Source organism: Trichoderma harzianum (assembly GCF_003025095.1).
Source record: "Trichoderma harzianum CBS 226.95 unplaced genomic scaffold M431scaffold_27, whole genome shotgun sequence".
Classification (NCBI taxonomy): domain Eukaryota; kingdom Fungi; phylum Ascomycota; class Sordariomycetes; order Hypocreales; family Hypocreaceae; genus Trichoderma; species Trichoderma harzianum.
In genome coordinates this window covers 1-21,631 of record NW_020209275.1, presented here as the reverse complement: position 1 = coordinate 21,631, position 21,631 = coordinate 1, and the positions used below count along the sequence as shown (strand labels likewise).

The 21,631-nt window shown below is 52.1% G+C and overlaps 7 protein-coding genes across 7 annotated transcripts; 5 read left to right on the top strand and 2 right to left on the bottom strand.

Annotated features, from left to right (window-relative positions):
- Window positions 1–169: 169 nt before the first annotated feature.
- M431DRAFT_100411 (hypothetical protein) lies at window positions 170–1,578 on the top strand (the record flags this gene model as incomplete). Its single annotated transcript, XM_024911205.1, has 2 exons — window positions 170–892; window positions 970–1,578. 2 exons carry the CDS (start codon window positions 170–172, stop codon window positions 1,576–1,578), a joined length of 1,332 nt encoding a protein of 443 aa, XP_024767878.1.
- Window positions 1,579–2,355: 777 nt separating this feature from the next.
- Window positions 2,356–5,055, top strand: M431DRAFT_513771 (hypothetical protein). The gene is made up of 3 exons (XM_024920094.1): window positions 2,356–2,580; window positions 2,672–4,170; window positions 4,241–5,055. The coding sequence occupies exons 1-3, from the start codon at window positions 2,474–2,476 to the stop codon at window positions 4,870–4,872; spliced, it is 2,238 nt and encodes a 745-aa protein (XP_024767877.1). The 5' UTR covers window positions 2,356–2,473; the 3' UTR covers window positions 4,873–5,055.
- A 762-nt stretch (window positions 5,056–5,817) lies between these two features.
- Window positions 5,818–7,907, top strand: M431DRAFT_100519 (hypothetical protein; the record flags this gene model as incomplete). The annotated part of the gene is made up of 5 exons (XM_024911219.1): window positions 5,818–6,159; window positions 6,322–6,592; window positions 6,657–7,160; window positions 7,229–7,389; window positions 7,470–7,907. The coding sequence occupies 5 exons, from the start codon at window positions 5,818–5,820 to the stop codon at window positions 7,905–7,907; spliced, it is 1,716 nt and encodes a 571-aa protein (XP_024767876.1).
- Window positions 7,908–8,597: 690 nt separating this feature from the next.
- Window positions 8,598–10,196, bottom strand: M431DRAFT_155847 (hypothetical protein). The gene is made up of 2 exons (XM_024912941.1): window positions 10,086–10,196; window positions 8,598–10,031 (listed from the first exon to the last, which is right to left on the bottom strand). Exon 2 carries the CDS (start codon window positions 9,733–9,735, stop codon window positions 8,677–8,679), a length of 1,059 nt encoding a protein of 352 aa, XP_024767875.1. The 5' UTR covers window positions 9,736–10,031; window positions 10,086–10,196; the 3' UTR covers window positions 8,598–8,676.
- A 2,097-nt stretch (window positions 10,197–12,293) lies between these two features.
- Window positions 12,294–14,601, top strand: M431DRAFT_100506 (hypothetical protein; the record flags this gene model as incomplete). The annotated part of the gene is made up of 3 exons (XM_024911215.1): window positions 12,294–12,494; window positions 13,017–13,090; window positions 13,173–14,601. The coding sequence occupies 3 exons, from the start codon at window positions 12,294–12,296 to the stop codon at window positions 14,599–14,601; spliced, it is 1,704 nt and encodes a 567-aa protein (XP_024767874.1).
- A 221-nt stretch (window positions 14,602–14,822) lies between these two features.
- Window positions 14,823–15,910, bottom strand: M431DRAFT_513767 (hypothetical protein). Its single transcript, XM_024920093.1, has one exon. It carries the CDS (start codon window positions 15,771–15,773, stop codon window positions 14,922–14,924), a length of 852 nt encoding a protein of 283 aa, XP_024767873.1. The 5' UTR covers window positions 15,774–15,910; the 3' UTR covers window positions 14,823–14,921.
- Window positions 15,911–15,988: 78 nt separating this feature from the next.
- On the top strand, window positions 15,989–16,831 carry M431DRAFT_70659 (hypothetical protein; the record flags this gene model as incomplete). The annotated part of the gene is made up of 1 exon (XM_024921813.1): window positions 15,989–16,831. A coding segment is annotated over one exon (843 nt), but the record flags the coding sequence as incomplete, so codon positions are not given.
- Between the last annotated feature and the right edge of the window lie 4,800 nt (window positions 16,832–21,631).

Sequence of the window (21,631 nt, the reverse complement as noted above, 5' to 3'; positions counted from 1 at the left end):
TGTTGTATTATTGTATAATGCCTCTAGGACTTGAATTTGTTGTCATCATACGACTCGTATCCCTCCATGATGGCAAATCTACGAGTACATTGTACCGTAACTCATTATTTATCATGTCCAATTGGTTCAACTTCCTATCTGACAAGCTTCTAGATTGCGGTTAAGCACAATGACAAGCAATAACAGCACCACAACGCCCTCTCTGGAGGTGGCCGTTGTAGGGGGTGGCGTCGTCGGTGTCATGACAGCGCTCGGTCTCATCCGCCGAGGCATCAAGGTAACTATCTACGAACGCTCGTCCAACTGGCATGAGATTAGCGCTGGCTTTGCATTTACCGGCGTGGCCCGAGAGTGCATGCAGCGCTTGGATCCCGGCATCCTCGATGTGCTGGGTCGCATCAGTCAGAAGACGGACCCCAACGACTCAAGCACAACCTACTGGAACGCCTACCACCCACAGACAAAGCAGGAAGCCGAGGATGAGTCGACGTCGCTGCTCTTTCAGCTGCCCGGAAACAAGCTCGCCTTCTGGGGTTGTGTACGCTCGCAATTCCTGCTGGGCATGGTCGGCTTACTACCCGAGGGCGTAGCCAAGTTTGGGAAGCAGCTCGTGAGCTATGATGACAACGATGAAAAAGAAAAAGTTGTTCTGCATTTCGCCGACGGAAGCACCGCCGAGGCAGACGTCGTGCTTGGATGCGACGGCATCCACTCGACCACCCGAAAGACGCTTCTCGGGGCTCAACATCCAGCCACTCGGCCAAGCTACACTCACACAGTCGCCTACCGCACCATGCTGCCCATCGAAGCCGGCATTGCTGCCCTTGGTGAGGACAAGGCAAAGAGAGCGTGTATGCACTGTGGTCCTAACGCCAACATGATGTCTTACCCTGTCAGTCTAAGCCGGCACCTTTGAATGGTTCGATATCCAGCTCCAAGATCGTCTCGGCTGACATAAATTGTTCACAGGTCATGAATGGAACTCTTCTGAACGTTGCCTTCTTTGCCCACGAATCGTCAGAATTTCCTGACCCGGAGAAAATGACGGCTCCGGGCACACGAGAAGAGCTCGAGCGCGTCGTCGTCGGTTGGGGTCCGCATCTGGTAGAACTTACCAAGCTCTTCCCCGACAACATGGTCAAGTGGGGGATCTTTGACATGGATGGAAACCCGGCCCCAACATACGCACGTGGCCGCGTCTGTCTTGCTGGTGACGCTGCCCATGCCAGCAGTCCATTCCAGGGCGTCGGAGCCTGCATCGGCGTTGAAGACGCCCTTGTGCTCTGCGAGGCCTTGGCTGCGGTACAGGCCAGTGATAACAGTTATGGTGACGGTGGCAATCATAACCAGAGAGAGGCCATTGAGCACGCACTACAAGCTTACAGCCTGGCAAGGATAGATCGTGGCCAGTGGGTTGTGAGAAGCTCACGCGAGTTGGGCGAGATCTATCAGTGGCGATATGGCCCAACGGGGAGAGACGCCGAGAGGAGCAAGTTGAAGCTTGAGCGAGCTTCCCGAACCGTGTGGGACTATGATGTTGAGAAGATAGTAACAGAGATAAGAGCTGCAGCAGCTTAAGAAGCGTTTTGTCCTATTTGGCAAGTAAGCTAGGTACAAATTATCCCAGATGCTGCATGGCAAAATTGAAGTACATGTGCATGTGCACGGACAATTTAAGTGGCTCTGCAGCATTTACCAGCAGCCAGGGCCATAAGCAACAACGAAATAAGCCCGGAGCCCGTTCGCTTTGTATTAGACGGTACATACCTAGTACCGAAGTAAAGATGTGGTGAGATTTGTCTAGGTGTGCTGATTTTCCAGGCGATTCTGCCAATGATGCAAGACAGCTCTCTACATGTGTCTAGACAACACCCACCGGAATCGGAATGCTGCCAGGTCTAAGGATCACAGATGTAGAACGTAGGATTCAACAAACAATAAAGATTCGGTCGCAAAGGCGGTATATAATGCATTGAAGCATGCTGATAAAAATGTTTGTTCAAGTCTAGGGTAGGCTTAATCACAGTACTTTAGAGCTATGGGCTAAGTGCTAGGTAGATGTACTAAAATATGATAGTGGAAAGCATAAAGACAATCTTAAATTGACCGTACTGTTACATATTGATTAACAAAAACAATATTGTAACATATGTGTAGTTAAATACTATTTTATTAACATAATCAGGAATATTTCTATTTTAAATTATTTACTAGCTATACCACTAACAGTTTACAAACTTGTAACTATAGTGGTTAAAATTGTGTTTATTGACTGGTAACGCTTCTTTTCATGTGCCTTAGGTTTAGGTGTGGCCCGTGTGTGAGATGATATGTGCCGCCATTACCGTACAGCAGCAGCCTTACCCACATCCTAACAAGAACATGTCAGCTTCCAACATCCAAGCTCAATCGCCGCAAAGAATTGCATCGACGTCAATAATTACTCCGATCCCGAGTCGGAAAGATTACCGCAATGGTGAGAACAGCTGGCCGCTCGGCGCCTTATGGCCAAGCGTGCTTGAGCTGCTTCAAGACCAAATGCAAGTGCATTCCTCGCCTTGAAGGCAGCGGATGCGAAAGGTCAGTCTGGGCTTCGTTCTGGGCTTGGGTTTGGCGGCTGGCAAACCTGGATCCGTTGGCACTCGTTGACACAATCGGATATGATAAATAGGTGTCACCGTCTCAAGCGACCATGTCATCCAGCCGACGTGCTACGGAGGCGCAGCGATAAGAAGCAGAACTCGCCCGACGATCGCATCGCCAAACTAGAGGGCACGCTTGGCCAGCTGGTGTCGCTACTCCAAGCGGGCAACGTCAACGTGGATATTATGAACAGTATAGGAAACGTGGGCAATATGGGAAACATGAGCGACATTCAGGGCGACAGAGTCAGCCTATGGTCGCATCAGCAGCATCAGCAGCAGCAGCAGCAGCAGAATTCACCACCACAGCAAGACCAACATCAACACCAAGAGCAGCAACAAATGCCACAGTCGCAGTCAATGCTCGAAGCCGAGGCGACTGAGCATCACGCGACGACGCTGATGCAGACCCCTCCCAGCGTCACTTACCAAGATGTGGTCGCAGAAGGGTCCGGAAGAAGCGACACTGTGGAAGAACCGCGCAACTCTTTCAACGACGAAGACGAGCACACCGGGACTTGCGTCACCGGTGTCGCTGCTCCTTGGTGGGCAACGGACAATACAAATGGGTTCAATGCCAACAGCATCTCTCTGACTACCCCGCCATCGACGGTGTTGGACGCGTTCATGTCGCCGTCTGTATCTCCGCCATCTGCATCAGTCTCTCTCGACACATTCCGATCGCGAATGCTGCATCACTTCCCCTTTGTTCACTTGCCCACCCACCTCACGGCTGAGCAGCTGCGGATAGAGCGGCCCTTTCTGTTCCGCGCCATTGTTTGCGTGACTTCAGCGTCGTCAGAGGACAAGAGGGAAAGCTCCCTCGAGCTAAAACGTGTGCTGTGCGAAATGGCATTTCTACAACTGTCGCCGCACCAGAAACAGCACCAACCGCAACAAACAATCGACTTGCTTCTAGGTCTTCTCGTCTTTATTGCATGGGGCTGGGAGCACCTACACAGCCGTCGCAGTCTGTCTCGCCTCATGGCGGTGGCTACATCGTTGGCCGGGGAGTTGCGTTCTCTGGACCAAACAGCACCAGATATTACGCACACAATAAGCCAACTCGAACCAAGAGGTGGGTTTGACGATGTGTACAGCAACACGACGGCCACTACGATTACAGCGGCAACGGTATTAGGTGCTGGGTGGACTAATGCTCGGCTCTACCTTGAGCGGCAGCGAGCCATTCTAGGCTGCTTTGTGCTTGGATCGGCCGTCTCAGCCTACTTCTCCCAGGTTGATGCGCCACGGTGGGTGACTCAGATGGACGAGGGTCTAGCTGCCATTACCGCTAGCGGCAGCAGCAGTGTGGGTGCAGAGGGTGTGTCTGATGCTGCCCTGGCTATTCAGGTCCGCCTTCAGCTACTTGCTATGAAGGCCACTCAGGTTCGGGAGCGTGCCCAACTGCCGGACCACCCTCCACCGGAGACACTTTCACCTCAAGCTCTCTTGTGCATCAAGGGGCTCATGGGGCAGCTGCAAGAAGTCCGGGCGTCTGTTCCTCAGGCATTCCAGCAACACTTTGGTAAGTTTCTAGCTCAATCTAGCATAAGTTCTACAATGTAATCAAGTAATAGTTGCTAATTGAATAGCAGTTCTCCTAGCTCAAACATACTACACGGAAATGTGCATTATCGACACAATCCACGTCCCGCCATCTACTCATGGACCACCGGCGAGGCCACCACCACCAACATGTGGGCCTACGCGTCTGTCTTGCTATTGGCAGTCGGCACTCGCAATCAAGTCATGTACATCGACCTTTCTGACTCTTTCGCCGTCTGGACTCCTTGGCGTCTCCTTCATCCAGTGGGCCCAGCTGGCACGATGTGTGGCCACCCTGCATCAACTTAGCGCATACCAGGAGCCGGGCTGGGATCCGGCCGCTCTAAGGGACCTCGTTAATCTGCCCGTTCTGATATCCTGCATGGCGGATAAGCTAGAGCTGGCCGCTGCAGAAGCTGGTGAGCACCCAATGTCAGCCGATGGCGTGTTCGCCCAACTAGCCCGCGGACTACGATCATATAAGCCGGATTATCACGATAGAGGATTCCTGGTCCAGCAGGAAGAGTCACGGAGAGAAGCAGAAGAGAGAGATGGTGCGGTTACGACTACAGCTACGGTTACGGATACAAACTCAGAGGCGTTGACATATGGTCAAGAGGCGGGATACCTGATGAGCCCTACGTTATGGCTTGATCAATTCTTCGTTGATTTTAAAGATTAAACGATATCAACGATATCTACACCATAAGCTTACACACAGCTATGGGGGCGCATATACAGGACTGGATCTGACACAGTATTTTCATTTGATAGATACCATACATTCACTGTCTTGCTTCTACCTTCTACTTTTCGACATAGTGATACGATAGCTGACTTGCCTGAATACACGTAAAGAACTGCACCCCCGGACCCTGCTGTAATGACTCAGCAGGCAACAAATCTATCCACGATAAGTGGCTTGGGAGAGCTGCATGCAGGTCGGAGTTTCGTTACCGGACGTTTGCAGCCTTGGGTTTGTAAGCTCACTATCACGGCATTTGGTTTTGTAAGCCATCCATCGCTCGAATCTGATATCTGGCTTTCAACAATGAACAGCCGGGCCATCAGGGTTCTAGGCCATCTAGGACACCACCAACAGTGTGTAAGAAAGCCTCGCCGCTCTCGTACTTCATCCTATCAACTCAGTGCCGGATTATTAATGTAATCAATATCGGAGTATTAATGTCTTAGCACACCTCAGTGCCTGATTGGCCGGGAGATGCCTGCATAAAATCCCTGTTAGTGCCGAACCGGTGTCAAAGTCCGTCAGTCCGGTTGGTGGTGGACCCTGTCGATCTCCCTTGAGACTAAGAACCGGATTTCAGATTCCGGTTCCGACTTACAGCACCGACAGCAGTTTGTCAGTCAGTTGCATTCGCTCGGTCGAGAGATTCCGCCTCATGCAACGCGAACAATGGCATTTTTCTGACTTCAATTGCTTTGTACTGATTCAAGTTGACAAATGTGTTTTTCTCACCTTTGGTTATATATGGTACAACTAAGCTAGCACGCTGAGTTATACGTCCTTTCTCGACAGCCACTGACCATTATTTTGGTATCAGGGTCGAGAGAGCAAGAGTCAATTCTAAAGCCATCACTGTAACAGCAATCACAACAGTGAACCATGGCTGACTCCAAAAAATCCGTGGAAACGGGCGAAGTGCTCACAGAGAAGAATGGCGATGTCGAAAAGTACGGATCCGATGGCACTACCTCCGGGAACGAGATTGCAGAGGACGACAGCAAGTATCCCAGTGGCGCAGTCTTGTGGTCTATCCTCGCGCCTGTTACGATTGCATACTTTCTCGTCTTTCTCGACATGTGTGTGGTGTCTACTGCAACGCCCGCTATTACGGCGCGATTCAATTCTCTGATTGACGTGGGTTGGTATGGTGGCGCGTATCAGCTTGGGAGTTCGGCTCTCCAGCCGCTCACTGGCAAGATTTACAGCCATTTCAATATCAAGGTGGGTGATTTTTGACTTTCTCAAGAAGAGATATGACAAGGGAAAAATTTTTTAAGGGAGGAGAAAAGAAATTGGAAGTAAAGGGAGTAAAACAAAAGAATTGAAACCACAATGGGCAAAATAAGGCAAAAAAGAGGCACAATTTTCTAACTTTGGATATAGTGGTCATTCCTCGTATTCTTTTTCATCTTCGAAGTTGGATCTGCTATTTGTGGAGCGGCCGTCTCGTCGCCAATGTTTATCGTCGGCAGAGCGATTGCTGGTGCCGGATCGTCTGGTATTGGAAACGGTGCCCTGACCATCATCTCGGCTGTGCTACCTCCTAGGAAGCAAGCTCAATTCCTGGGTATCAACTTGGGCATTGGGCAGCTCGGTATTGCTTTGGGGCCCATCATTGGCGGTTCGTTCACCCAAAATGTCACATGGCGATGGTGTAAGTGATTTGGCTGTCTTGCTTGTGTGAACTCCTGAATTTGCATCACTGATACTTGCTACAGGCTTTTACGTCAACCTTCCAATTGGCGGTGCTCTGGCCATTCTTCTGCTTTTCGTTAACATCCCCGAGACGATAAACAAGCTGCCCCCGAGACAAGTCCTCGGCACAGCCTTCAAATCTCTGGATCTTCCAGGCTTCTTCCTCATCAGCCCCGCGGCTGTCATGTTTTTGCTTGGATTGCAATACGGTGGCACCTTGCACCCATGGAACAGCTCTGTTGTCATTGGCCTTTTGGTCGGCGCTGGCGTCACATTCATCGTCTTCCTCGTCTGGGAATACTACCAAGGCGACAACGCCATGCTGCCATTTGCCATGATCAAGAAGCGTATTGTCTGGTCTGCTGCAGCCAATCTGTTCTTCCTTCTTGGAGCTATTTTGGTGGCTGAATATTATCTCGCGATTTACTTCCAAACCGTACTCGACAACACCCCCATCATGAGTGGTGTGCACTTGCTGCCGACGACGCTGGGATTGGTCCTTTTCACCATGCTTTCTGGAATGTTCAGTTAGTTTTGTCCTTTCTCTACCTTTTACAATTGTTCTTCTGGAAACCATCAAGCTAATAATTCGCAGCTGAGATCTTTGGATATTACCTCCCCTGGAACTTGGGAGGGAGTTCCTTTGCCGCCATTGGTTATGGCCTCATGTCTATGATAAAGCCTACAACTTCGTCCTCGAAATGGCTTGGATACCAGGTTCTCTATGGTGTTGGCAGTGGTGCTATGAGCTCGGCGGTGAGTAAACTGCCTATCACTCAATCTCCTTCCCTGTATATCTAGTTTCTTTTTGCTAACTACTGTTTTTTTGTCTGAAGCCCTACATCGCTATTCAAAATCTTATCCCACCTCCACAAATCCCTATTGCCATGGCCATCATAATCTTTTGTCAAAATATGGGAGGTGCAGTCTTCCTTGTTGCTGCCAACACCATCTTCACCAATGGCCTACGGAAAGAGCTCCAAAAGCACATCAACGAGATCGGCGTCAACCCAGACATCATTCTCAGTACCGGAGCCACCACCATCCGAAGCATCGTTACCGGCGATAGACTCACAGCCGCTCTCAAGTGCTATACCACGGCAATTAGCCATGTCATGTATCTCGGTATCGGAGTCAGTGTCGCCACCTTTGCTTTTGGCTGGGGCTTGGGCTGGGTTGATATCCGGAAGGTGAAGCAGCTACAGGCCATTAAGGCGGACCCTTCTCCAGCTGCGCCTGAGAGCAAAGATAATGAGGATTTGGCCGCCGAGTAATTGGCTGCGCTGTGAGGGGGAAGCTGAGTATATATTTTGGTATGCAGTTAAAATGAGCAGACAACTCTCTCCCGGGAATTAGTGTTCCCTAGGTAGTTGTATAAGGATAATAGATTGGCAGCGCATGTATTGGCAATAATAAGCCAACATTGAATTTTCTCAATTTTCTTCCCAGCAGTTTTCTTTCTCTCTTTGATTAATATTTATTTTTGTGCATGGACTAGCCATAATGGCAAAGAATGACGCATCAAAAGAAGAGTAAAATATACAAAGGTTAGGATTTGTCGTTATAAGTTGACAGCTATTTGATAAATGATAATGTTTCAGCTATTCAAATGTATCATTATGATCGACCAATGTCATCAGGCTGGATTAGCGTTACATTAATTTATCAATTAACTACAGCTTGCATACCAATTTTATTGTATAAATATAGCGGCGGTTACTAGAGAAATATAGATCTAGTAGTAGTTACTAGGGAAATATAAATATAATAGTAGTTATTAGGGAAATATAAATATAGTAGTAGTTATTAGGGAAATGTAGATATAGCAGCTACTCCCCTTATAGGTGTATGATTCAACTCGTGGGTGTTCGAATTCTTCTCGACCTCGGGTTTTCTGTCATCCGCTTGGAACGTAAGCAGAGGACAGCATAGGTAATCAAATATTGCTTGTTTGATATCTAGTAGCATAATCATAGTTCAAGGGTTTTAATTTCTATCTAGATAGCTACTAGTAGATAACCTCTATACAAGAATCATCTGTTCTCATAGTGACACAACAATCTTCTTCGCCGAAACGCCCTGCATGTGAACTCCAAAAGCCTCTTGGATCTTTTCCAGCCCTTTGCCCACGACAGTCGCGTCGGGTGCTGGCACAAACTGTCCCTTGGCGAGTGCATCCGGAAGGAAATCCGTGTACACTTTGCCCGTGATAGAGTCAGGACCAACGGAATCCGGACCGAGAAGGATAAACTTGACCTCAATACTCGGGTCATTGGTGCCTTCTCCTTGGCCGCCTGCGAGAGCAATGAATTTGTTGGTAGACGGGCCTTCGTGCTGGGCTAGAACGGTCGCCAGCAGTTTGACGGAGCCGTCACCAATGGAATAGCCACCAGCAAGATGGAGGCCCTTCACGGCGGCAGAGATATCGTCGACGACGGTGTCGCTCTTGTAGTCAAACACGTGCATGGCACCGAGAGCCTTGACGTATTCGAAGTTCTTCGGCGACGCCGTCGATACAACGTCATAGCCGGCAGAAACCGCGAGCTGGATGGCGGTGCTGCCAACAACTGATGCTCCACCGGTGATGACGACGGCTCGTTTGCCGTTGCTAGGCTGACGCGCAGGAACAGTGGGCAAGTCCAAGCCGAGGTAGTCGGTATCAAACAGGCCGTGAGAAGCCGTGAGGATTGCTAGCGGGAGCACACTAGCTTGCTCAAAGGAAATGGAGTCTGGCAGCGGTGCGGCCATCCACTCGCGTATGGGCGTGTATAGTTGAAATCCGCCCTCGAGGGTGTTGTTGACAGAGATGGCAGAAGCCGTGGCCACGACACGATCGCCGACGCGGAAGCGCTTTACGCCCTCGCCCACCTCGACAACGGTGCCGGCCACATCTTCTCCAAGGATGAATGGATAGCTCAGATAGCCCAACAAGCCTTCGCCAAGCAATTGCTTTGCCCAGTCGACCGAATTAATGCCCAGAGCGCCATTCTTCACCACAATCTGGCGGGGCCCAGGTGCTGTGTAAGGCGCTGGGCCAATCTCAAGCGGCGTGACTTTGGAGGCTGGCAACCAGGCCGCCTTGTTCTCTGGAGACTGGGACATTGCTGTATTTGCAAGATAGGTGTTAAGCCACGGCTGTGTAACGTGGATGAGCGCAAAAGCATGTGATTGTTGGATAATGATGTCGGGACAGCGGTTGGAGTTTAGCAGCCGGCGCCGCTATATGATAACACGGAAATCGGGCGCGGATATACGACTAGACGGAAACCGTGCGTCGTCTCGTTTCTGTTTTCGTTTATCTTGATTGGGCTAAATAATGCCGTGCGTTCGCCGCATGGGACTCAATTAAGAATTATAGAACCATGCTAGTTGATGTCCTCATTACATGGTATTGATTCCTGCCGGAGCTGCATAAGCATGAACCTCCCGGATGAAAGTTAGGATAGTCTTACATGCTAGTAATGCTTGGCTTTATAATCCAGATGCAAATCAATTAACTCCGCGCAGGAACAAAGAACACATGCTCGTGCTTGTTAGGACTTAACGGACTCCAGTGCTCCACGGACTCCACATGTACTAGTCCTGTCAGCGTAGTATTTTTGAAGGCACGAAGGAAGGTAGTTGGTGACTCTAAAGGATTCTCTAAATACAATGGATATGTAGCTTGAAACTCTTGGCTTAGGTAGCTCCCTTGGCGTAGGTGGCTTTGTCCAACTCACGGTGATTCATATGACGTACATGGGGCTCTGGAAGAAATACGGACAGAATTCTTATATCTCTACAAGATTTTCTAAATATGTAAATAATTCATATTCTCTGATCCATGTAATTTTTTGTCTTTTATAATATACAACACAAAAGTAGTAAAGTATTGATAATGGCGGAGATAGGTTCAGCGTTCGTTTGTCTGGGCTGATTCAACACTTAGTGCCGGCCGGGTCGGAGCCGGAATTCCTTCATCAGCACTAACATCACATTATCCATCTCGACGATCGTCGATCGAATGTCTTAAGCTATGCATAACCGGAATACTCAGGAATCTAGATACCGGTGGGGCCCACCCTACTTCGCTGACAAGAAGACGACGGAGTCTCAGAATCCGGTTCCTACTTCTTATCTAATGTCGACATGGGAGCCCAATTTAGCAAACAACGCTAGCCGGAGCATTTATGTTTTTGGCAGCCCCACGCTGTTTATACAAAACTAGATTCTAAACGCCATCAACTTGTCGAAACGCGGCCGGTGATCGCCGGTGATCGCCGCTGATCGCCGCTGATGCCTCCGTAGATTATTAATAAGTGCACGTTTGCTAGGGTTATAGAAGTGGCAAGGTGATAATTGGAAGCCGGAGTGCAGATGCAGGGATGGCACGGCTTCCGTCATAACCCTGGCTGCCTGGCTTTTCCTGGTTCTCCTCGTGTCATCCCTTCAGCTGCTTGTGTTGATGTAGCATTTTCCTCGACGGGAGGTGTGTGAGGTGTGGGTTGCGAATGGATAACTAATCTGCGGCCAATGGGCCATCAAAGAGGCACAATCTACTCAAAACCAGGGCATGGATTGGCGGGGAGCTAAGGATGCGTTATTTTTGCTAAAGGATGCCTTGTCGGGTGCGTGGTGGGATGATGTGTGGGCTCAAAAGGATCGCTTTAGATCTTTCAGAGCGTCTATGCCGCCATGCCGTTGGCCAGAGCTTGAAGCGCTGACTGGGGGGACCATTTTAGCCGATGCAGGCCTCTGGACGACATAATCCTATTGCAGGCATGAATATAAAACGACCAGGGCATCGGGACAGGGACAGGGGCAGGGGCAGTGAAGCACTACATCCAGGCAAACACGTTGGTATGCTCGAATAAGAACAAAGCAACAGCAAATAAATAAAACAAATTGCTTTTTTTTCGAAAAGACTTATACAACAAATATGTAACGTGGTAACTATGTTAGATAATATACATCCGAGATACCGTTTTGCATACTCGAAATATGTCTGCGAAGAAGTCAAGACTGCAATATTAGCCAGTAAGAGTTACAGATTTGGAAAAAAGATGACATGGTTTAAAACTGTCATGTACTAGAGTAATTCGGGTATGATTCACTTGCTTGAATGGCGTTATCAACAAACTCCAAGTTGGGTATTCTGGCCGAGTTTATTTACCAGCTCGTATACAAGGTAAGATGATAATTGGTGCCTTACCCATCTTGTATCTCACTGCTTGCTTGGAGGCGTTCAATTGAATCTGACTTGATGCCGTAAGACTCGGTGCAAATCAAGGGGCCTCTCGAAGGATTATTATCGTCTATTCCTTGTCGAGCAGTTGCCGCACACCACTAACCCTTGCGTGCTTGCGATTGCGTAGTGGTGGTTGTGAAACGATGAGGCACAGCAAGCTAGAATTTGTCTTGTTGGTGCGATAGAAAAAGAGACGTAGATCCCGCGCAGATCTCACGCAGTCCTGTGTATCCAAATAGTGATTAGTATGCCACAATTGGCCAGAGGACGTCGAATTTCATATTTTTAAGTTATATCCAGCCTATCAAGATTTAGCTGCCGTGGTGGGCATCCAATGGCTACTACTACGACGTTGCACGTCCTGTGATCATCCCATCATCTTCACTCTCATAAGCAACGCTGTGTTGCCATTCAACATTATCAACGATCCACCATGAAAACGAAAGGTTTCCGGCAACAAGCAGGATTCGCTTGTGAAAACTGCCGGAGGCGCAAAGCAAGATGTGACCGCGTCCGTCCAGAATGCAGTCTCTGCGCAGAGATGGGAGTCACCTGTGTGGTGATTGAACAGAGACCACAGCGCGGGCCCAAGAAAGGACAGCTGGATGAGATGCGGACACGGATTGGTGAGTGTGTTCTCTTGTTTCTGCCAAGCCCCTCCCTATCCTGCATGACTCATGATGTTTCCATGGAATCCATGGAATCCGGGAGCTTGGAGGGGGTTACATTGAAGGACGTTGCATTAATGTCAGCTGCTCTATTAGCCGAACTGGAGTGGCAACTTGGGAAGCAAGTCAATAGACCCAAGACAGCGGAACCGACACCAACAGATGCTCTATGTGGTAGCACCACTGCAACCACCATCCCGCCTCTTACACTCGATGTTGATGATACAAGCAATACCTCACATCTGTTGAGTACATCGGCCCTTCAAACTGTGACACCTGCATCGTCGACCGCAACATCCATCATCTTCTCTTCCTCTGCGTCAAACGATGTCGTACCACCAACCACAAGTGCGAGTACGACTGCAACAATGGCTGCATTTCCGGCCATGGAGCATAACGTAAGCACTGACCTCCATGGATTGATGGACTGGCAGGACATGGACATGGACAGCACCGGGGTGCTGGCAGACATGGGAGACATGTTACAGTTTGACCTCGAGCCGGCCAGTCCAGTCCAGGCTATCGGGGAATTCAAGAGGACGAATTTGGTTTTGGCCGATCTGTTAGTGAAACCTTTCCCTGACCTTCTTGTTCCTGTTTGTTGCGTTTGCTAATATCCCGGATCTTCCGTCGGCAAATTTCAGAAATCAACTGTATTTTGATCGCGTTCATGATACGTTACCCATGATACACCGGCAGCGGTACTTTAGTTGGGCCGATCAGGAGAATCCATCCCCTGCTCGAAACTGTCTGCGATCAGCCATGCATACTGTTGCAGCGGCCAAGTCGGCACAATATCACAGTCTTGGTGATGCCCTCTACCAAGAGACGTGTCAACTGCTAGAATCACAACACACGCGAAAATTAAGTAGAAGTGGTAGTACATCGATCGACAACATCAATGACCTCAACCCTAATAAGTCTTGCGCTGGCCAGCAGATTTCTCTTGAGCTGGTCCAGGCCTGGCTCCTCCTAGCACACTATGAATTTCTACGTATCGACGAGCATCAGGCTATGCTCACGGCCGGACGTGCGTTTCGACTGGTGCAATTGGCACGCCTCTATGATGTTGATGAGAGTAGCAGCGGCGGCAGCGTTGATGACATGCCGCTACATCCGTTTGATGGCTCCGACGGTGATGAACACGAGGAGGATCTTTCATATGCAATTACTGAAGAGAAGAGACGAACTTTCTGGCTGGCTTTTAACTTTGATCGCTTTCTCTGCTCACGCAACGAGTGGCCTTTGACGCTGCAGGAAGAAGCCGTCCGTACGCGTCTGCCTGCTCCTGAAGAGAGTTTCCAGAATAACCAGCCGGTTCAGATGTGCTTCCTATCCGAAGTACTCGCCGTGGCTGATAACATTCAGGCTGATGCCTCTACAATTATACCACTTGCACCATTCGCAGAATGTGTCGTACTAGCGGCACTGCAAGGTCGTTGCATGGCCCATCGACGCATGTCGCTGGTCAGCAGCAGTGGAGCAGATGGCGCCCAGGAATTCTGGGCAAGGCACGAGCAATTGGTATTGGCTATGGATAAGCGGTACCAGATGCTTGCGCAAAGCGCAGCATTCACAATGGCCAACCGCGACCCCATGGTGATCTTCACATACATGCTGGCTCAAAAGGTGATTATCAACCTTGACAGCATTCTAGAGACCGTACCCTGGCAGAGACAGCCACAACAAAAGACTGCCGACCGCCAGCTTCTTGCCACATCATACAAATGGCGGGCTGAGCGGGCGGCAGTTGACATGGTGCGTCTTGCTAGGTCGGTCAGATCAGTTGGTTGCTTCGCGTTGCATCCGTTCATGGCTGATCCACTTGCCTGTGCTGCCGACTTCTTGATCCGAAACACCAAGTCTGTCAATAATACTAGGAGTTCGGGAAATGTAAGCGGTATGCCCAGTTGCATGGCCAGTATTGCCAGCAACAACAAAGAGGTAGAGATCCTGCTTCTTTTGCTTCGAAGCCTACGCTACGTCAATATTTTAGCACAAGACTATCTCAGCACTCTCGAGTTTGAATATAACAGTATTCGCATGTATAATAAGCTGTGGCAGCTGAAATAATCATTAGGAAACTAACATACATAACTAATGTACATATAACACCCTGTAAATTAGCCGGGTCTGAATACATACTGCAAGACCAATGAGAAGGATGCTATAGGGAAGTAGTGTCTTGAAACAGGATTTGGAGTTAGGATAGGATAGGATTAACGAATAGCCAAATAAATAAAATAAACAAAATCAAAATCAAAATAAATCAACTTATAGATCATATATACAATCTGCGCCTTATAATACTTTTGTTACCTATCGAAAATTTCATTACAATCTAAACAGACAACCTTATACGAGTCCAAAACAAGTAAAGAAAATGAAGACGCCTAAGCAGCCGCTTGAACATGACTGCTCTTTGCCGCTACATCTGCAGCCAGGGCAGCAAGGGAGGCGGCCTGCAAGATATTGAAAATAGAGACGTCAGCGCCTGCTTGAAGGACGAGCATGTTCCGCAGTTCGACGGCAATTAGAGAGTCAACGCCATAACCAGCCGGCTTCTTGCTGAGGTCGATGTCTGCCACATCAATCATGAATATGCTCGCCAGTTTGTCGGCGATGGCATCGCCAACGATACGAGCGGCCTCATCGCGCGAGCCAGCCTCGGTCAACTGTGAAGCGAGTGAAACGCTGCCACCAGCTGTACCCTCAGACGCACGGGACACTTTGGCCCGGGGTTTCAGGTTCACGTAGCGAGCATCTCGTCCGAGCTGTGAGCCACCGTGAGCATCCCATTGTGGTCCTGGCCCAGCGTTGAGGCCGACAATGATCTGGCGGCGGCCACCGAGCGGTCGTGCCACGGCGGCTTCAAATGCTCGAAGTACAGTATTCTCGTCTAGCATGACATAGTCTCCAGATTTACGCAGACGCTCGGCCACCTTGGCGGTTTCGGCCACGTAGCCAACGTCGGCAATGGGACCCAGGTCAATGGAGACACCTGGCAGCCCCTTAGACTGTCTCCAGGTCGCCATGGCATCCTCATACGAGCCACCAGCGGCATAGTTGGTCTGCGAAGCGATGCCCAGAACACCCGAGACGGACGAAAGCATGACGAAGAAGTCCAGAGTATTCGGTGCCGCGAACTCGGTGTGCAGATTCCAGGTGCCGTCGACCTTGGGCCGCAAGCCGCCGTGCCAGTCCGACAGCGTCATCTGCTCGAAGATGGCATCACGCAACAACATGGCGCCCTGGACAACGCCACGCACAGGCGGGAGTCCATCATCTGCACAGGCACGCAGGGCTTTCACCAGCTCGCTGGCAAGCTTCCCTCCTACATCTACAGGTACCCCACCTTTTGGGTGCCTAACCACCAAAAACCCTCACTCTGTTTGACTAGCTATCAGACAAAACGACCTCGTTTTTTACTTTCACGGTCCCATCTGGGGACTCTGGAGAGATGGCAACATCTACAAACCCTCCGGATAACCAGAACAGAACGAACCCCGTCGCCCCCGGACCCGCGACAGTCTTTCAATTTCAGAAGGAGACGACCCCCTCAGGCCCAAGCACGGGAGAGGTCATGGTCCTCCCCTTCACCCCCAAGAAGAAAAGGCGCTTCGGAGAAGCCCTCGGTATGGACAAAATGCCCACACCCAGCTTCAACAGAGCAAAACCAAGCACAGCGGCGACATCGACCGCAGCGCAGACAGCCTCGAGAGGCCTCATCGCCTCCATTTTCAGCGGTGCAAAGGAAGCCACCGACCCAAGCAAAGAGGGGAAATCACTCACCAAAAACAAAATCATGAGCCAAATCAACGAGATCAACGCCCAACAACGGGCCAGACAAGACGTGGTATTGAATATAGCTATGGCTATCGACTCCTGCCTGGCGCAATACACATCCCAACTCTCCTCAGCGGTGGCAGAACAGGTCCGAACATGCCTGAACACCGCACTCGAAAACTTCGTCACCTCCCACATCAACCCAGAGGGGAGGCCCAAAAACCCTGAAAAAATGGGCAGCAAGGAAAGAGCTGCCCAACCATCTGAGACAGCGTCAGCCAACTCATCTCGCAGCGAGGAAGGCAAATCAAACGGCCCCAAGAACCCCACCACAACGGGACCTCCCGCAGCCACTGGAAAAGTGGGCCAGAAGGCCCCCAAGGTCACGTGGGCACAGGTCGCGTCGCGGAACACCACTCACAACAAAAAGCCGCAAAATGACAGCAACACCCAGAAGAATCCTGCTCCCAGCAGCGAGGGGCCGGCCCCCGCTGACAGAAAACAGAACAAAGACAAAATCACATCGGGCAACCAAAAGCCCGATGACCGCATCTTCATCCGGGTCCCGCCAGACCATGTCTGGAGGAAGATGACGGCCATCGGGGCTAAACAGGAACTGATCAGCCTCATGAAACTCAACGTCGAAGACATTACCTACTTCCAGGAGGTCCGATCGGGTTTCGCCCTCCGGGCAAAGGATCAAAACACCAAGAACAAAATCATCGCTCTCAAGCCAGCCGCAGAGAGCAACGACCTAAAAATCGAAGAAGCATGCACATGGAAGATCTTCCTCGTGCGTGGCGTGCCGAAAACTTATACTGACATGAGCGGGACCCACCCCACGGACGCGCTAATCCCCGAGGAGGCGCGCGCCAGGGCTGGGGCCAAGAACCCACCAGTGGCCTGCCGCAAGGCCCCCTTCGGGGAATCTCTTGACACCTGCGGCTACTTCATCTCGTTCAAGGAGAACGTCAAACCCGGCTTCAGACTATTCAATATCTCCCACCCGGCGGAAGTCCGGGTGCAGCAGCCCCGGGTCACTCAGTGCCAACGGTGCCTCGGTTTCCACAATCCCCGGAACTGCACCAGAACAGAAAGGTGCCTTAAATGCGGCAGGCCGTCATACAGGCACACCGACAACATGGCAGACTGCCCGTCCCCCCCGCAGTGCGCCAACTGCAATGGCCCTCACACGGCAGACTCCCTAAAATGCCCTGCTAGACCGGCGGTCAGGAACGGGGAAAAAGTGCACACAACCCGGGCCCAACTCCAGGCAATCCGGGAATTGGGCCAGCAGGAATACAACAAAGCCAACCCACCCAAACCCAAGCCTGCCCCCGCCCCGGCCCCCAATGCCGAGAAAACGTCTAACCCGGAAACCCGAACGGGCCCCCGCATACGGCTGCCAATATCCAGCTCGGCGCCACCCTTCCCCCCTCAGGCCCCGGCCAAGAAGGTCATAGTCGAAGTCGACCCGGACGAGGAGGACCCCCACGAGGGAGCCTCCCCCGCCAGGTCGGCAGTCCACGTGGCCGGCCCGGACAGCGAGGAGGAGGACGTAGAGACAGAAGGGGACGAAAACATGCTTGACGCTCCCCCCGGAACTGACGGACCCCTCGATGCGAGCCTATGAACGATAGGCCCCGTCGCAGCCGCCGAAGAAACACTGGCCTCAAAATCTTCCAAGCCAACGTCGGGAGGAGCGGTCCATACCAGGACATCGCCCTATCGCTGGCATGGGAAGGTGGCTACGACATTGTGCTGATCCAGGAACCCTACGCCCAATGGGACAGGGTGTCGAACAGAAGGCAAACCAAGAATCATCCTGGATATCAAGCATACAACCCCCTGAACAGCTGGAGGGACGCCAGACCCTCAGTTCTCACATTCGTTAGAATCTCTCCGAACCTCCCCAGCAAACAACTCTCTCCCCCAGGCCTGGAGGACGGATGCGTATGTTGGATAGAGGTATGCGGTTACACCATCGTCAACGTCTACCGAAGGGCTTCGGCAGACTCAGCCACAGAGACCCTCACTAAATGGGGCCCTCCCCCCCCCCGCTCAATCATCGCAGGCGACTTCAACGCCTCACACCAACTTTGGGAACCGGGCAGGGGCGCGGACCCNGCAGGCAACAAAATCGCGGAATGGGCGGAGAAGCACGATCTCCTCCCAGCTCTAATAGACACGCCCACCCGACACTCGGGAAAGTGCATCGACCTGGTCTTCACAAACTGCCCTGCGTCAACCAGGGTCGAACACTCCCTCAACACAGGGTCGGACCACTACACAGTGATCACGAACCTGCCCGAGCCCCTCAGGACAACCCCGGGGGCAGGGAAAAAATACGTCCCGTTGGAATGCTGGGAAGACTTCGGCCAACTCATGCGCTCCTTCGCTTGGACCCTCCCCACGGTCGACCTGACCACACCGTCAGAAACCAACCTTGACGAATGCGCCAAGGCCCTGCAGGACCTCTTCAAACAAGCCATAGAGGGGGCCGGCAAGACCAGACACCAGAACGGCCACAGTGCACCATGGTGGTCGGAAAAGTGCAAAGCAGCCCACAAGGCCTACAAAGAAGCGGCAGACGGCTCCCCCGCCCAAGAGGGAGCCCGTAAGACCCTCAGAGACTCCATACGCCGCAGCAAGCGAGCCCACTGGGACGAGATCATAGCGGAAGCCAGCGCCACTAGGAACATTTGGTCAGTGGCCAAGTGGCGCAAGGCGACGGACCGCTTTCAACCGCCCCCCCTGATAGACGGGGACAAAAGCATCTCAGACCCCACGGAGAGAGCGACTTTCCTCAGAGACAAACTTCTCAAGCGAAAGACAACAGAGGAGGACATCTCAGACCCATGGGAAGAGGACTTTCCCGTCAACAAGAACATCCACTGGGACCAAACAGTGTCGGAGCCGGAGGCCAAGAAAGCCACAACGGGGTCAGGAAACACCGCGCCCGGCGCAGACGGCATATCAGTCGCCCTTCTACAGCTCGCCTGGCCTGCCATCGGCGAGTACGTAACCAACCTTTTCCGCGGATGCCTGATGATAGGACACCACCCACTCCCCTTCCGGAGCGCGGAGATCACCATCATCCCCAAACCTGGGAAGCCGGAGAAGGCGTACACTACGCACAAAGGCTATAGACCCATCTCCCTGCTCTCCTGTATAGGCAAAGGCCTCGAGAGACTCCTAGCTAGAAGAGTCTCCCTCCTAGCGATGGAACACAAAATACTGCCAGAACAATATTTCGGGGCTCTCCCAAAAAGGTCCGCGACAGACCTGGTCGCCTGCTTGCTACACGACGCCGAAGTCGCCCTGGCCCAGGGTCTCGTCATCTCCCTCCTTACACTCGATATCTCCGGCGCGTTCGACATCGTCATGCGCAACCGCCTGGTGTACAGACTCAGGGAACAAGGTTGGCCCCCCCTCTTTGTGAAATGGGTCGACTCCTTCATGAGCGACCGCAAGGCTCTTGTTCGAAACGGATACGGGACCACCCTCCCGGAGACGGAGCTGGAATGCGGAGCCCCACAGGGGTCCCCCATCTCCCCCATCGTCTCCATGCTCTATTTTTCCCCCAGCCTGAAGCTCAATGACCCCAACACCCGCTTCGGGTACGCGGACGACATTGGCATNATGGCAGTGGGGGCCGACACCAAAGAAACCGCCCAGAAGCTCCAGTGGGAATTGGAAGACACCCTAAACTGGGGTGACAGGAACGCGGTCTCCTTCGACCCGGACAAGGCCGAACTCATACACTTCTACAGGACCAGAACCCAAGCACACGACGAGGGAGTGGACTTCAGAGGAAAGATCATAGCCCCCCAGGACTCGGTCCGGTGGTTAGGGATACACCTGGACTCGCGGCTCTCCTTCAAAAAACACCTCGGGATCATGAAGGGAAAAGCCCTCAAAGCGGCCAATTTCCTAAGATCTCTGAACAAGACACAAAAAGGATCCCCGCCAGACGCGGTGGCCATGGCAGCCAAGGCCTGCGTCGCCCCTGTAGCCCTATACGGGACGGAGGCTTTTTGGCCCGGCGAGAGCAGACAGAGCGCGACGAACCCAAACAGACAAGTGGGAACAGGCTCGACGGGACTGACCGCGATCCTGGAACCCCCATTCAAAACAGCAGCCAGAGCAGTTGTCCCCGTGTGGAAGACGACCAACCTCTCCGTCATACACAGAGAATCGGGAGTCCCCCCGGCGTCAGTATGGGTGGCACAGACAAGACTCCGCACAGCGGCTCGCTTCGCGGGTCTGGACAGAAACCACCCGATCAGCAGACGCATCGACAAGAAACTCCCCCCCAGGGTTCCCCCCACCCGACTGCAACGCACCGCAGCCCTAGTAGGGAAAACAGTCCGACCCTCCCTGTTCGCCAAGAACAACGGAGCGGTCCGAGCAGGCCCGGACTTCAGAGGCCTACCGAAGTCAGAGGCAGCGGAGAAACACCTAGAACTACTCGACGGCCTCCCCAGGTCCACCCTCCTTGCTTACTCGGACGGGTCGCAGGACAAACAAGGCAACACCGGCTGGGGAGCCGTCACATACCATGACTTCAAGAGAACCACAGCATGCGGCCCCCTCGCCAACGCGGAGGTCTACGACGCCGAGGCGGTGGGCGCCTTCGAAGCTATGAAGCTAGCCAGGACACGCGCCCTTGCAAACCCGGACATCCGAGAGATTCTGCTTTTCCTGGACAACTCAGCGGTGGTGGATGGAATACTAGGGCCAACTCCCGCCTCGTCCCAAGGAGCCTACATGGGGCTACGCCAAATCGCCCAGAGACTACTCCCACGGGTAACCACGAGGGTGGCCTGGGTCCCAGGCCACAAAGACGTACTAGGAAACGAAGAAGCCGACCGACTGGCAAAGGAGGGTTCAGAACTCCCTTGCCACTCGAGAAACTGCTCCACCATCACCTTTATCAAAAGGTGGGTGAAAAAGAAACGCAGGGAGATACAGGACGACAACTGGAACGACAACTACCCAGAGTCGTACAAGACCGGTAGATGGGGCCTCTACAAAGCCCCCTCCATGCCCCCGGAGCTACATCTCCCACGCCCGATCCTACATAGGCTGCTAGCCGAAAGGTCTGGACACGGGGACTTTACAGAATACCATGAGAGATTCGGACACGACGCCAGGCCCACCTGCAAATGCGGGGAGCCAAGGACACAAGGGCACTTCGTGAAGTGCCGCATGGTAGCCCCTTTCCTCCCCGACGTACCGGAGAGGGAAGCGCGCTTCGGAACCACCCATATCCAATACCTCCTCGGTGACGGGGGGTACAAGGATTTCCAGAAAC